Source organism: Bombina bombina, chromosome 5 (genome assembly GCF_027579735.1).
Source record: "Bombina bombina isolate aBomBom1 chromosome 5, aBomBom1.pri, whole genome shotgun sequence".
Taxonomy (NCBI): Eukaryota; Metazoa; Chordata; class Amphibia; order Anura; family Bombinatoridae; genus Bombina; species Bombina bombina.
Genome location: NC_069503.1, coordinates 752154343 through 752169476, shown reverse-complemented (window position 1 = coordinate 752169476; position 15134 = coordinate 752154343). Strand labels below are relative to the sequence as shown.

The following is a 15134-nucleotide window of genomic DNA, read 5'->3' as shown; positions in this document are numbered from 1 at the left end:
ACCCTTTTTGGGCCGGAATTGAAGGAAATTATTTCAGACATCACTGGGGGTAAGGGCCATGCCCTCCCACAGGATAGGCCTTTTAAGGCTAAGAACAAGTCTAATTTTCGTTCCTTTCACAATTTCAGGAACGGACCGGCTAATAACTCCACTGCCGCTAGACAAGAAGGTAACGCGGCCCAGCCCAAACCCGCTTGGAAGCCCATGCAAGGCTGGAACAAGGGTAAACAGACCAAGAAACCTGCTGCTGCTACGAAGACAGCATGAAGGGGTAGCCCCCGATCCGGGACCGGATCTGGTAGGGGGCAGACTATCTCTCTTCGCTCAGGCTTGGACAAGAGATGTTCCGGATCCCTGGGTACTAGAGATAGTCTCCAAGGGATACCTGCTAGAGTTCAAGGGACTTCCTCCAAAGGGAAGATTCCACCTGTCTCACTTATCTTCAGACCAGATAAAGAAACAGGCATTCTTACATTGTGTAAGAGACCTATCAAAGATGGGAGTGATAAACCCAGTCCCCTCCGGGGAACAAGGTCTAGGTTTTTACTCAAACCTGTTTGTGGTTCCCAAAAAAGAGGGAACTTTCAGGCCAATCCTGGATTTAAAGATATTAAACAATTTCCTCAGAGTTCCATCCTTCACGTGGCTCTTCCATTCGGTTTAGCCACCGCTCCCAGAATTTTCTCAAAGGTGCTAGGGTCCCTTCTAGTGGTCCTAAGGCCGAGGGGCATCGCTGTAGCACCTTATCTAGACGACATCCTAATCCAAGCGTCGTCTCTTTCCAAAGCGAGGGCCCACACAGACATTGTGTTGGCTTTTCTCAGATCTCACGGGTGGAAGGTGAACATAGAAATGAGTTCACTGTCACCGTCCACAAGGGTTCCGTTTCTGGGAACAATAATAGATTCTATGGAAATTAAGATCTTCCTGACAGAAGTCAGAAAGTTAAAGTTTCTAAACGCTTGTCGAGTTCTTCATTCTATTCCTCAACCCTCCATAGCTCGGTGCATGGAAGTAATAGGACTAATGGTCGCAGCAATGGACGTGGTTCCTTTTGCTCGAATTCATCTAAGACCATTACAGCTGTGCATGCTCAATCAGTGGAATGGGGACTATACAGACTTGTCTCCCCAAATTCAAGTAGACCAGGTAACCAGGGACTCACTTCTCTGGTGGTTGACCCAGGATCACCTGTCTCAGGGAATGAGTTTCCGCAGAACTGAGTGGGTCATTGTCACGACCAACGCCAGCCTCTTGGGTTGGGGCGCGGTCTGGGACTCCCTGAAAGCTCAGGGCCTATGGTCTCGGGAAGAGTCGCTTCTCCCGATAAACATTTTGGAACTAAGAGCAATATTCAATGCGCTCCTGGCTTGACCTCAGCTAGCGAAAGCCAGGTTCATAAGTTTTCAGTCGGACAACATAACGACTGTTGCGTACATCAATCATCAGGGGGAACAAAGAGTTCCCTAGCGATGAAGGAAGTAACCAAGATCATCCAATGGGCAGAGAATCACTCCTGCCATCTATCTGCTATTCACATCCCAGGAGTAGACAACTGGGAGGCGGACTATTTGAGTCGTCAGACTTTCCATCCGGGGGAGTGGGAACTCCACCCGGAGGTCTTTGCTCAGTTAACCCAATTATGGGGCATTCCAGACATGGATCTAATGGTGTCCCGTCAGAACTTCAAGATTCCTTGTTACGGGTCCAGATCCAGGGATCCCAAGGCGATTCTAGTAGATGCACTAGTAGCACCTTGGACCTTCAACCTAGTTTATGTATTCCCACCGTTTCCTCTCATCCCCAGGCTGGTAGCCAGGATCAATCAGGAGAGGGCCTCGGTGATCTTGATAGCTCCTGCGTGGCCACGCAGGACTTGGTATGCAGACCTGGTGAATATGTAATCGGCTCCACCATGGAAGCTACCTTTGAGACAGGATCTTCTAGTACAAGGTCCATTCGAACATCCAAATCTAGTTTCTCTGCAGCTGTCTGCTTGGAAATTGAACGCTTGATTTTATCCAAACGTGGGTTTTCGAATTCTGTGATAGATACTCTGGTCCAAGCCAGAAAACCTGTGACTAGAAAGATTTACCATAAAATATGGCGTAAATATATCTGTTGGTGTGAATCCAAGGGATTCTCCTGGAGTAAAATAAAAATTCCAAGGATTCTCTCCTTTCTCCAAGAAGGTTTGGATAAAGGGTTGTCCGCTAGTTCTCTAAAGGGACAGATTTCTGCTTTATCTGTCTTGTTACACAAACGACTGGCAGCTGTGCCAGATGTACAAGCTTTTGTTCAGGCTTTGGTTAGAATCAAGCCTGTTTACAGAACCATGACTCCTCCTTGGAGTCTAAATTTAGTTCTTTCAGTTCTTCAAGGGGTTCCGTTTGAACCTTTACATTCCATAAATATTAAGTTATTATCTTGGAAAGTACTGTTTTTGGGTGCTATTTCTTCTGCTAGAAGAGTTTCTGAATTATCTGCTTTGCAGTGTAATCCACCCTATCTGGTTTTCCATTCAGATAAGGTTGTTTTGCGTACTAAGCCTGGTTTTCTTTCAAAAGTTGTTTCCAACAAGAATATTAACCAGGAAATAGTTGTTCCTTCTCTGTGTCCGAAACCAGTTTCAAAGAAGGAACGTTTATTACACAATTTAGATGTTGTTCGTGCTTTAAAGTTCTATTTAGAAGCAACAAAATATTTTAAACAAACCTCATCTTTGTTGTTTACTCTGTTAAGAGGAGAGATCAAAAAGCTACTGCTACCTCTCTCTCTTTCTGGCTAAAAAGCATTATCCGATTGGCCTATGAGACTGCCGGACGACAGCCTCCTGACCGAATCACAGCTCACTCTACTAGGGCTGTGGCTTCCACATGGGCCTACAAGAACGAGGCTTCTGTTGATCAGATATGTAAGGCAGCGACTTGGTATTCTCTGCACACTTTTGCCAAATTCTACAAATTTGATGCTTATGCTTCTTCGGAGGCTATTTTTGGGAGACAGGTTTTGCAAGCCGTGGTGCCTTCCATTTAGGTAACCTGATTTGCTCCCTCCCTTCATCCGTGTCCTAAAGCTTTGGCATTGGTTCCCACAAGTAATGGATGACGCCGTGGACCGGACACACCAATGTTGGAGAAAACAGAATTTATGCTTACCTGATAAATTACTTTCTCCAACGGTGTGTCCGGTGCACGGCCCGCCCTGGTTTTCCTAATCAGGTTGAAATTTTTTTTGTCTTTATACACTACAGTCACCACGGCACCCTATAGTTTCTCCTTTTTCTCCTAACCGTCGGTCGAATGACTGGGGGGCGGAGCTAGAGGGGGAGCTATATGGACAGCTCTGCTGTGTGCTCTCCTTGCCTTTCCCTGTAGGGGAGGAGAATATCCCACAAGTAATGGATGACGCCATGGACCGGACACACCGTTGGAGAAAGTAATTTATCAGGTAAGCATAAATTCTGTTTTTTGGTTCAGAACCCTGGATAGCGCTTGTTTATTGGTGGCTACATTTAGCCACCAATCGGCAACTGCTATCCAGGTGCTGAACCAAAAATGGGCCGGCTTCTAAGCTTTGCATTCCTGCTTTTTAAATAGAGATAGCAAAAGATGGAAGAAAAATTGATAATAGGAGTAAATTAGAAAATGTTGCTTAAAATTGCATGCTCTATGTGAATCATGAAAGAAAAATTGTGGGTGGTGTGAACCCACGTTTAAAGAGGTAAATTCCCTGTTTCACATGAAGCATTTCATATCCCTTTAATTAAATCTCTTTAGTATCCTCCTCTACCACCTTTAGAAGTAACCTATAACTGTGATCTGCTGCATCCTACGAGGACAGGTGGCACTTCATTTGAAAAAGGGAAGTTTAACCTTGTCACTCTAGCCGAAAGTCTGTAGAAAAACAACACAAGGGTGCTGCAACATCGCCTAGTACAGTCACCACAAGTGAATATGAATGGAACAAGAAAAACACTCACATAATCAATGCACCTACAGGTGCAAATTGTGCAGGCTGAAACTTCAGTTGTCCAGCTAACTGTCTCTCAGGATCCAAAAATCACGTGTTAACAGCAACTGGTGCACTTAACGAATCCGGATACTGTGTAATCAAGTATTGAAATACTCCAGCAAGCAAGTGTCTGATTAAAATATATTTTATATTATATTCTTTTTATTATTTTTAATAAAGTATGCGTTTTTATAGTGTGTGCAAATTTCACCTGTAGGTGTATTGATTATGTGTTTTTTTTGTTTGTTTTTTTATTCCATTCATATTTTCTTGGGGTATTTTTCTACCATTTTTACAGTAATACTCTGCATCTTACTTGACAGGTTTTTTTTCAATTGAGGGGTCGTGTCCTGGAGGCTGTGATATAGGTTTTCAAAGAAAGATTTGAAAATGTTGTAATATAAAGTTGTTTTTAAAATAAATTGTAATAGTAAAAATATGTGGAATGTTATAACTAAAGCTATTCTGGCATTATAATAACTAAAACTAATCTGGCATTATATAGCTATCTTGGGTCAGATTGAACATTGCCTTATTAACCCCTTAGTGACCAGAGCACCTCAATTTTCTGACCGTTTGGGACCAGGGCTATTTTTACATTTCTGCGGTGTTTGTATTTAGCTGTAATTTTCCTCTTACTCATTTACTGTACCCACACATATTGTATACCGTTTTTCTCGCCATTAAATGGACTTTCTAAAGAAACCAGTATTTTCATCATATCTTATACTTTACTGTAAAAAATTTATAAAATATGATGGGAAAAAAAACACACTTTCCTTCTTAATATGAGGAGAGTCCATGGCATTATTCCTTACTGTTGGGAAATACTGAACCTGACCACCAGGAGGAGACAAAGACACCCCAGCCAAAGGCTTAAATACTCCCCCTACTTCCCTCATATCCCAGTCATTCTTTGCCTTTTGTCACAGGAGGTTGGCAGAGAAGTGTCAGAAGATTCGGAGTAGTTCCTTATGATGGGTATCTGTCCTTCGAAATGGGACTGGAATTTTAAGTAGTCTTGTCAGCCTCTCAGTGAGAGCATTGATGAAAGTTAGGGTCTGGAGATGCAGGGAGTCTTTCTGCGATCCCATCCAGATTCGTATAAACAGCTCCTAAGCAATCAGTGTTGACGAGTTTCACTGCCTGCTTCCATCACTCAAGTCCATGTCAGGAGCGATGCTACAAGACTGTCAAACTTGAAAGGCTGTGTTTCTGTTCGACGGCATAGATTCCGGTAAGATCGTTTCATTTTTTTATACACACATAACGCAGGAAGACAGGGTCACAGTGTGGCTCCTTTTTATCTGTTTGTAATCAAGGGTTAATATCTCCGGAGGGGGATTATTGAACAGGGGGGATTAATCACATAATTGTATTTGATATTATGATTATGCTGCGACATGTATGAGATGTGGCTCAGGCAGATGTTGGAACGTACAGGTTTCGTTTTTGGAAGCAGCGCAGCCTGAAAGGCTTGGCGCACTTTTTTCTTATAGCAGGGGGTTCCTAGCATTGCGCACTATGTGACCGGTTGTGGTTACACTGATTTCCTCTTTCCTAACTGTGCGGTTTACCGGAGAAGAAGCGGTTTCTCTGTTTGGCCTGGGTCATAGGAGGTGGTGAGTGCCCCAGCCATTGGGGGTATAAATGTGCTGTTTTATCTTATCTATAGTCTGCTTCATAAGTGCAAGCTATGGAGAATTCTGATGCGTTAGAGGGTACTCCCTCTTTACCTAAATCTAATAACTGTCTATATTGTGAGGAGGCCGTGGTATACCCGCCTGCTCAATTATGTTCCGCAAGCCTTGATAAAGTAATCATGTCAAAGAAAGTTAATATGTTTGATACCACTGAGCCGTCCACCTCTGAGGAGTCTCCATTCCGTGAGTTGTGCACCCTACAGTTATCTCCTATTACACATGCAGCTTCCCGTAGCATTCCTAATCCTCAATCTGGAGGGGCCCTTTGCGGACATGACTTTGAAGTCAAGACTTCTTTCCCTCCCATTTAAGGGAAAGATTCTATTTGGTCCAGGCCTGCACTCAATTATCTCCACAGTTACTGGAGGCAAAGCTGCCTTTTTACCGCAGGATAAGAACAAACCACCTAAGGGACAAGGTCCTAATTTTCGTTCGGATAAATCCCAACGTCAGCAGCCCTCCGCAAAACCCAAGCAATCCAAGGGGACTTGGAACCCGGCTCAGTCCTGGAATAAATCCAAGCAGAACAAGAAGCCCGCCGCGGCAAAGTTGGCATGAAGGGGTGGCCCCAGATCCGGCTCTGCATCATGTAGGGGCAGACTGTTGCTCTTTTCGGATGCTTGGTTTGGGGACGTACCAGACCTGTGGGTCCTGGAAGTCATCATTCAGGGATACAGGATAAGTTTAAAGTCTCATCCACCCAGGGGCAGATTCCTCTTGTCTTACAGAAAGACGTCTTTGATACTATTCAAACCTTTTTGTGGTCCCAAAGAAGGAGGGAATTTTCGGCCCGATTCTGGACCTAAAAAACATGTTCCTATCTGTCCCTTCAAGATGGAGACAATAAGGTCCATCCTTCCCTTAGTTCAGGAAGGACAGTTCATGACCATGATGAATCTGAAGGATGCTTACCTTCACGTTCCAATACACGGGGAACACTTCAAGTTCCTAAGATTTGCACTTCCATTTGGTCGTCTGGCAGAGGACCATTCGAAAAGTCCTATCTCTTCTTCGATCTCATGGATGGAAGATAAACTTAGAAAATAGTTCTCTTATTCCCAGTACCAGGGTACTATAATAGACTAGATATCCATGAGGATATTTCTTACAGACCAGAGATGTTACAAGCTAACTTCCGCTTGTCTTGCCCTCCAGACCTCCTTAAGGTCCTCTGTGGTTCGGTGTATGGAGGTGATTAGTCTCATGGTGTCCAGCATGGACATCATTCCATTTGCCAGATTCCATCTGACCATTTCAGCTGTGCATGCTGAGACAGGGGAACAGCGATCATTCGGATTTGTCTCAACAGATTTCTCTGGACAGCCGGTCGAGAGAATCGCTCTCCTGGTGGCTCTGTCCAGATCACCTGTCCCAAGTGACATCCTTCTTGAAACCATACTGGGAAATTGTGACTACGGACGCAAGTCTCTCAGGATGGGGAGCTGTTTGGGGTGCCAGGAAGGCACAGGGCCTGTGGACACGAGAGGAATCTCTCCTCCCGATCAACATTTTGGAACTTTGAGCAATCTTCAATGCTCTGAAGGCTTGGCCTCTTCTGGGTTCGTCCCAGTTTATCAGATTCCAATCAGACAACATAACCTCTGTGGCTTACATCAACCATCAGGGGGGAACGAGGAGCTTGCTAGCAATGAGGGAAGTATCTGAGATTCTGGAGTGGGCGGAGGCCCATAACTACTCGCTGTCAGCGATCCACATTCCGGGTGTGGACAACTGGGAAGCGGATTTCCTCCGCAGACGATCCTTTCATCCGGGGGAGTGGTCTCTCTATCCCGAGGTGTTTGCGGAGATTTGCAACAGATGAGGGACACCGGATATAGATCTCATGGCGTCCAGGCTCAATTCCAAGCTGCCCAGATATGGGTCGCGGTCCAGGAGGGATCCTCAGGCGGAGCTAACAGATGCATTAGCAGTGCCTTGGAGGTTCAATCTGATTTACATTTTTCCACCGTTACCACTTCTCCCTCGTGTAGTGGCCCGCATCAAGCAGGAGCAGGCATCAGTAATACTGATTGCTCCATCGTGGCCGCAAAGGATGTGGTTTGTGGATCTGGTGGGGATGTCCTAATCTCTTCCGTGGAAGTTACCTTGTCGCAGGGGTCTGCTGGAACAGGGTCCTTTTGTTCATCAAAATTCTTGATTCTCTGATGCTGACTGCGGGGAGGCTGAACGCTTAGTCTTAGCCAAAAGAGGTTTTTCTGAGAGGATTATTGACACTATCATTCAGGCTCGTAAGCTTGTTACTCGTCGCATCTATCATAAGGTGTTGAGAGCTTACTTATTCTGGTGTGAAGAGCATGGTTTCGCCTGGCATAAGGTCAAGGCTGCCAGGATTCTTTCCTTTCTCCAGGAGGGTCTGGAGAAGGGCCTTTCTGCCAGTCCCTGCGGGGACAGATTTCGGCCCTTTCTGTTTTTGCTGCACAAGAGGCTCGCGGAGCTCCCTGACATGATCAGGATCAGACCTGTTTAGATCTAATGCTCCCCCTTGGAGTTTGAATCTTGTTCTTACATTTTTGCAACGGGCTCCGTGTGAGCCTATGCATTCGGTTGACATTAAGTTGTTGTCCTGGAAGGTTCTTTTTCTATTGGCTATTGCGTTGGCACGTTTCTGAAATAGCTGCCTTGCAATTTGAGCCTCCTTATCTGGTGTTCCACACTGATAAGGCTGTTTTACGTACTTGCTTGGGTTTTCTTCCTAAGGTGGTGTCTGATCGTAACATCAATCAGGAGATTGTGGTTCCTTCCTTATGTCCTAATCCTCCTCCTTCGAAGGAACGTTTACTTCATAATCTGGATGTGGTTCGAGCTTTGAAGTTTTATCTTCAAGCTACTAAGGATTTTAGACAAACTTCTTCCTTGTTTATCTACTCTGGGAAGCGTTAGGGTCTGAAGGCCTCTTCGACTTCCTTATCCTTTTGGTTGAGGAGTGTTATACGCTTAGCTTACGAGTCAGCGGGACTTAGACCTTTTTAAAGGATAACAGCTCATTCCACTAGAGCGGTGGCTTCCTCTTGGGCCTTTAAGAACGAGGCCTCTATGGATCAGATTTGTAAGGCGACTACCTGGTCCTCCTTACATACTTTTTCAATGTTCTACAAAGTTGACTTTTTTGCTTCGGCGGAAGCAGCTTTTGATGAGTTTAGAAATACCCAATGTTTACATGTTCTTTTTTTCCAATTTATAAGGCAATAAGTACAAGCAGCACTTTGCTATTTCCAAACGTTTTTTTTTTTTTTTTTTTTAAATTAGCGATAGTTACATTGGAACACTGATATCTGTCAGGAATCCCTGAATAACCCTTCACATGTATATTTTTTTTTTTTGTAGACAACCCAAAGTATTGATCTAGACCCATTTTTGGTATATTTCATGCCTCCATTTCACCGCCAAATGCGATCAAATAAAAAAAATCGTTCACTTTTTCACAAACTTTAGGTTTCTCACTGAAATTTTCAAACAGCTTGTGCAATTATGGCAAGAATGGTTGTAAATAGCAGACATATATATTGGCATTACTTTTTGGTAATTAGAAGGCTGCTAAATGCCGCTGCGCACCAGGTAACTTGTATGGTTAAAGGGACACTGAACCCAAATGTTTTCTTTTGTTATTCAGATAGAGCATGCAATTTTAAGCAACTTTCTAATTTACTCCTATTATCAATTTTTCTTTGTTCTCTTGCTATCTTTATTTGAAAAAGAAGGCATCTAAGCTTTTTTTTTTGTTTAGAACTCTGGACAGCACATTTTTATTGGTGGATGAATTTATCCACCAATCAGCAAGGACAACCAAGGTTGTTCACCAAAAATGGGCCGGCATCTAAACTTACATTCTTGCATTTCAAATAGTAAATTAGAAAGTTGCTTAAAATTTCATGCTCTTTCTGAATCACGAAAGAAAAAATTTGAGTTCAGTGTCCCTTTAATTTTAGCTTTAGTGTAGAGATCAGCCTCTCACCTGACACATCCCACCCCCTGATCCCTCCCTGACACCCCTCAAACAGCTCTCTTCCCTCCCCAACCTCACAATTTTCACCGCCATTTAAAAAAAATAAAAAATGTTATATTGATTATGCAATGTTGGATCCCCCTCCCACATCTACCTATTTGCCGCCATCTTTGGTACTTTTTTATGCAAAATAAAATATTTTCTGTAGTGTAGCTGCGCCCCCTCAGTACCCTACCCACCCTCCCTCTCCCTCCTTCCCATATTATTACAATATATTGATGTAACTGTGGCGTGCACGCCACAATGTTCGTCCCCCCGCGACAGTCCCGACTCATAGCGCACACCTCGGTGTGACAGGAACCTGAACTAAGCATCGATGGGCCGCCCACCCGCATTTCTGCTGCTGCTCCCACCCACCAACGATTGGCACCATCTATGGCCAATGCAGAGAGGGCCACAGAGTGGCCCTCTCTGCATTGGTGGGTTGAAAAGGGTATTGCAGTGATGCCTCAATATCGAGGCATCACTGCAATACCCTGAAAGCGATCACCATCGCTTCCAGTGCTTGAAACCCCAGAGGACGTGTCAGGCACGTCCTTGGTCCTTAAGGGTATTTTTTGTCCCAAAGGGGTTAAAGTAATAGAAGCACCATAATTGTCCTATGAACATTTTGTAACGTGCAGTTAAAAGCAAAGTGAGTTTTGTTTATGGTTTTCATTGCTATCTTGGCTTGTTGCTCTTTTTCAGACATCTTCTGATAACCTATCAAGTTCTCGGCAGTGTTCCACCAGTGGTGTTTGTCAGAGACAAAGAAGATGCCATGTTACAGAAGGTAGGAAAAAGCAGAAATATATTGTGTCCATTCTTGGTTAAAAGGGATATGAAGGGACATAAAACCCCAATTATTTCGTGATTCAGATAGAGCATGTGATTTTTAAATAACTTTCCAATTTTCTTCTGTTATCTAATTTACTTTGGTATCTTTAGTTGAAAAGCATACTAGGAAGGCTCAGAAGCAGCAATGCTCTACTGGGTTCTAGCTGCTAATTGGTGGTCGCACATATATGCGTTTTTGTCATTGTTTCACCTGATGTGGTCATCTAGCTCCCAGTAGTGCATTGCTGCTCCTTCAACAGAGGATACCCTTTGAGAATGAAGCAAATTTGACAATAGAAGTAAATTGGAAAGTTGTTTCAAATTGTATGCTCAATCTGATTAATGTGAGTAGCATGCACTTAGGTTTTTACTATGTCTAACTTTGGCAACAAGCTTTAATAATGTGTTTTAACAAATTACAGCAGATTATTGTTATAGAGACTTGAAACCCATTTGGTTTTCATGACTCGGATAGAACAGAACATACAATTTTCCAGTTTAATTCTGTTATCAAATTTGATGCATTTACTTTGTATCCTTTTGTTCAAGGAGCAGCAATGCACTACTGGGATCTATCTGAACATATGGGGTGAGCCAATGACAAGAGGCATATATGTGCTGTCGCTAACTAGCAGCTAGGTCCCAGTAGTGTATTGCTGCTCCTGAGCTTACCTAAGCATGCTTTTCAACAAAGGATACCAAGATAACAAATCAAATTGGATAAGTTATTTGGAAAGTTAATAAGTGCATGCTCTATCTGAACCATTAAAGTTTCATGTTTACTTTCTATGTGCAGCAAAGCAGAGTTAAATAATGTAGAAATCAATTTGCCATTTATTTGAAAAAAAAAACATAATTGACTTTCACCGACATACTGAGTGAAAAGAAATTGAGAAATTGCAATGTAGTACCAAATTTGTAATGGTTAGATATCCAGGTATGATGCCATAGTATCATCAGAAAAGACCATACCATGAGCATAGCTTGTACATAATATGTAGTATAGAAGGCAAAATTAAGATGCTTGAATGCAGTTGCAGATATAGAATTAGAGGGACAGTACCAGGGCTAAAAAGCTCAGTTCTAGGGATGATTTTAGAAGCTAATGGCACCTGGGTTTATCAAGCCTTGGTATAGGTTGTAAATTATATCACTATGATTTCTAATCTATAAAGCTCTGCAAATATTGGGCCAACATAATAAAATATTTTTCAATCATAATATGCAAACAAGGGAAGATATAAAACATGTGGGGACTTTTTAGAGCTTAAAAGGAGGAAGCAATAGACTTTGGCTGTTTTGTATGTGCGTCTCATTTGTCATGCTTGATAGTTTACTAGTAATTAAAATATTTACTTTTATGACTGCAAGTACTTTTCTAAATTTAAATCAGATATATTGCTATTTCTTTCCATAAGGTAGGGAGAGTTCACGACTTCATTATTTACTGTTGTGAAATACAATACCTGGCCACCAGGAGGAGGCAAAGACACCCCAGCCAAAGGATTTAAATATCCCTCCCACTTCCCTTATCCTCCCAGTCATTCTTTACCTTTCGTCACTAGAGGAGGTGGCAGAAGATTTGTATCGTCCTGTAATGGGTATGTTCCCTTCAAGAGAGGACTGGAGTTTTCAGTAATCATATAAACCTCTCAGGACAAGGCTATCATTGCTCTTGACGCCGAAAAGGCATTTGATTCCATTGTTTGGGATCACTTATTTACCACAGTTCAACAGTTTGGAATTAGAGGTGCCTTCCTCTCCTTTATACAAGCACTATATCAGAATCCAAGGTCTGCCTTAATTGTGAATGGCAGGACTACAGAATGGTTTCAATTGGCGCGGGGTACCCGACAAGGGTGCCCACTCTCTCCATTACTTTTTAATCTCTGCATTGAACCCCTGGCTATAGTACTACGCAATTCTATTAAGGGGATTAGACTTGGGGAGACAGACATCCAAATCTCCCTATATGCAGACAACTTGCTTGTATTCCTTTCTAACACTAAGGAGAATGTACCTATATTACTGAGTTTATTGAAGCGATATGGTTCATTCTCAGGTTATACAATAAATGATAATAAATCAGAGATTATGTGGTTAAACAGGACCAGAGATTCTCTGGGGGCATTGCCCTTTAAGGAGGTTAAAATGGTTAAATATCTCGGTATTAATGTCACAAACTGACCGGAAGAGTGGTATCGAGTTAATATTGATGGCGTAATCAAGAAAATCTTAGAGGATATCTCTAGATGGACATCATTCACATTAACACTAGCTGCCAAAATAAATCTCATAAAAATGATCGCACTCCCTAAACTTCTGTATATAATGCAGAATATCCCACTTTTCTTACGAAAAGGAGATATAAACATGCTAAATTCGGCATTTAGGAGATTTTTATGGGGAAAAGCAAAGCATAAGTTGTCTTTAAAAAGACTATCTCAACCAAAGGAAAACGCAGGCTTTACCCTCCCCTCAATTTATAATTATAATCTGGCTTGTTTGATGAAGATAGTTCCAGATTGGCTATTAGATATGGGTCAGCTAGCGCTTCAGGATGTTGAAAATGGCCTTCTTAAACCTTATACCTTAAAAGCCCTAATACATATGAGGCAAAAAGATTGGCCTCCTTTACTTAAAGAGATGTACACTCTTAAAAACCCTATCATAGCCTGGCAAAAATTATGCATGGCGGTGGATGTCAATTTCCAGTGTTCTAGATATTTACCAATACAGAATAACCCACTTTTCCCTGCAGGCTCTGATACTGAAATTTTTAAGAGGTGGAAGGTAGGGGGCCTAGTCTATTTTGCACAATGTATTGATGAAGATAGACAAGTTATACACTCATTTGGCTCTCTAAAAGAAAAATATAATCTCCCTAACCGTGATATGTTTGGCTATTTCCAAATTAGGCATTTTCTCAACAATACAGCACTTGAAGACTTTTACACAAACTGGGAAATTTTAACTAAAGCTCTGTCTCGCCGCCAGCTTGGCAAAGCTTCCATATCACAATGGTATAGCTTATTATTGCTTAAAGAAGGTGTATATAGCATGGAACGGCTCCGTGAAAGATGGTCATTAGACATCCCGCAAATAGAGCTTAAGACAATTCAAGAAAGTATTGATAGGGCTTGGTCAGCGACTCCTCTGTTATCCTGGTGCGAATCTCACCTCAGATTAATTAATAGGACTTATATCACCCCAGAGAAGCTAGGGAAGTGGAATAATACACAAAGATATGAATGTACACGCTGTCACTATCCAAATGCCAACTTGATCCACTGTATCTGGGCATGTCCCAAAGTCAAACAGTTTTGGGCAAAAGTCTCATTTTGGCTCTCAAAAATTTTAAAGCTTAAAATCTCTCTGAAGGTGGAGGAAGTTATCTTTCTAAGGCAATATGATGGAAGGGAGGGAAACATAAAATGTATTAATTTTGTAATCTTATCTGCTAGAAACATTATTTTTTCCTCTTGGAAATCTAATAGAAGCCCTATGTTCACCTCCCTTCTGAACATGTTAGACTCCAAATTAATATATGAACAATATGAGACGCAGATATCTTCCAAAAAAGAAATTGCCAACTTTTTCAGGAAATGGGGAGAATATATTCTCTCCAATACACTGGAAGTTCAAAGAAGTCTCATTGCTCCCTTTAAGCATTCTGAATGGATTCAGAATGCTGTATTGAGAGGGGAAATTAGTAGTGATGTAATTACTTAATCTCTGATGGCTCCGGCCTCTCGGGGAGGGGGGGGAGGGGAAATTTAATTTAATTCCCTTCCTTTTTTTTTTTTTTTTTTTTCCTTTCTTTCTCTCTCTTCTCTTTTCTTTCTTTTCTTTTTCCCAGTTTTATTTTTGTATATTATATTTGTTCTGGGTTATTCTATGTTTAAAAAGGAGAAAATGTTTTGAGGTACAGGCTTCTTAATTTTATTTACAACTTCTACTCCAAGAAGTATTATTGGATAAGGTTGTTGAACTCGGTAAAAGCATTTTGTACTGTCTTTTTGCTATAAGCAGCTGTCTATATTATCAATCATGAAGTATGTACGCTTTTCAATGTATTACTTTATAGACACACTTGTGAAACTTGTTCCTCATTACAATTAATAAATAAAACATTAAAAAAAAATCATATAAACCTCTCAGTGAGAGTATTGATGAAAGTTGGAGTCTGGAGATGCAGGGAAAGTTTTTCTGCAAAGCCATCCAGGCTGTTAGCTAACAACTCCTGAGCAATTGGTGTTGACGAGTTTCACTGCTTGCTTTTAATCACTCAGGTCCCTGTCAGAGCGTTGCTATAAGGCTGTCACACTTGAGAGGCTGTATCTGTTCCACAGCATGGATCCTAAAGGGGAAGTCCGCTTTATTGTTATAGCAGGGACTCCTCTATACCTCAATAGTATCAAGGGTTAATATCTCCTTTATGGAGATTATTGGGAACAGTTATGGGGATTTTTATGTTCTGCATTAGGTTTGGGCTCATAAGACTGTACTTTTGGCTTGGGAACCGACAGGTTTCACTTTCGTTTTTGAGTGTTGCACAGTTTATATTAGCTTAACAC

The 15134-nt window shown here is 41.9% G+C and overlaps 1 protein-coding gene across 1 annotated transcript in view; it reads left to right on the top strand.

The window, feature by feature from the left end:
- Positions 1-15134, top strand: part of RBFA (ribosome binding factor A) — a 126910-nt gene that overhangs the window by 62523 nt on the left and 49253 nt on the right. Inside the window, exon 5 of the mRNA XM_053714824.1 lies at positions 10429-10513. Within this exon, the coding sequence (XP_053570799.1) occupies positions 10429-10513 (85 nt within the window). The remainder of the gene's footprint in view (positions 1-10428; positions 10514-15134) is intronic.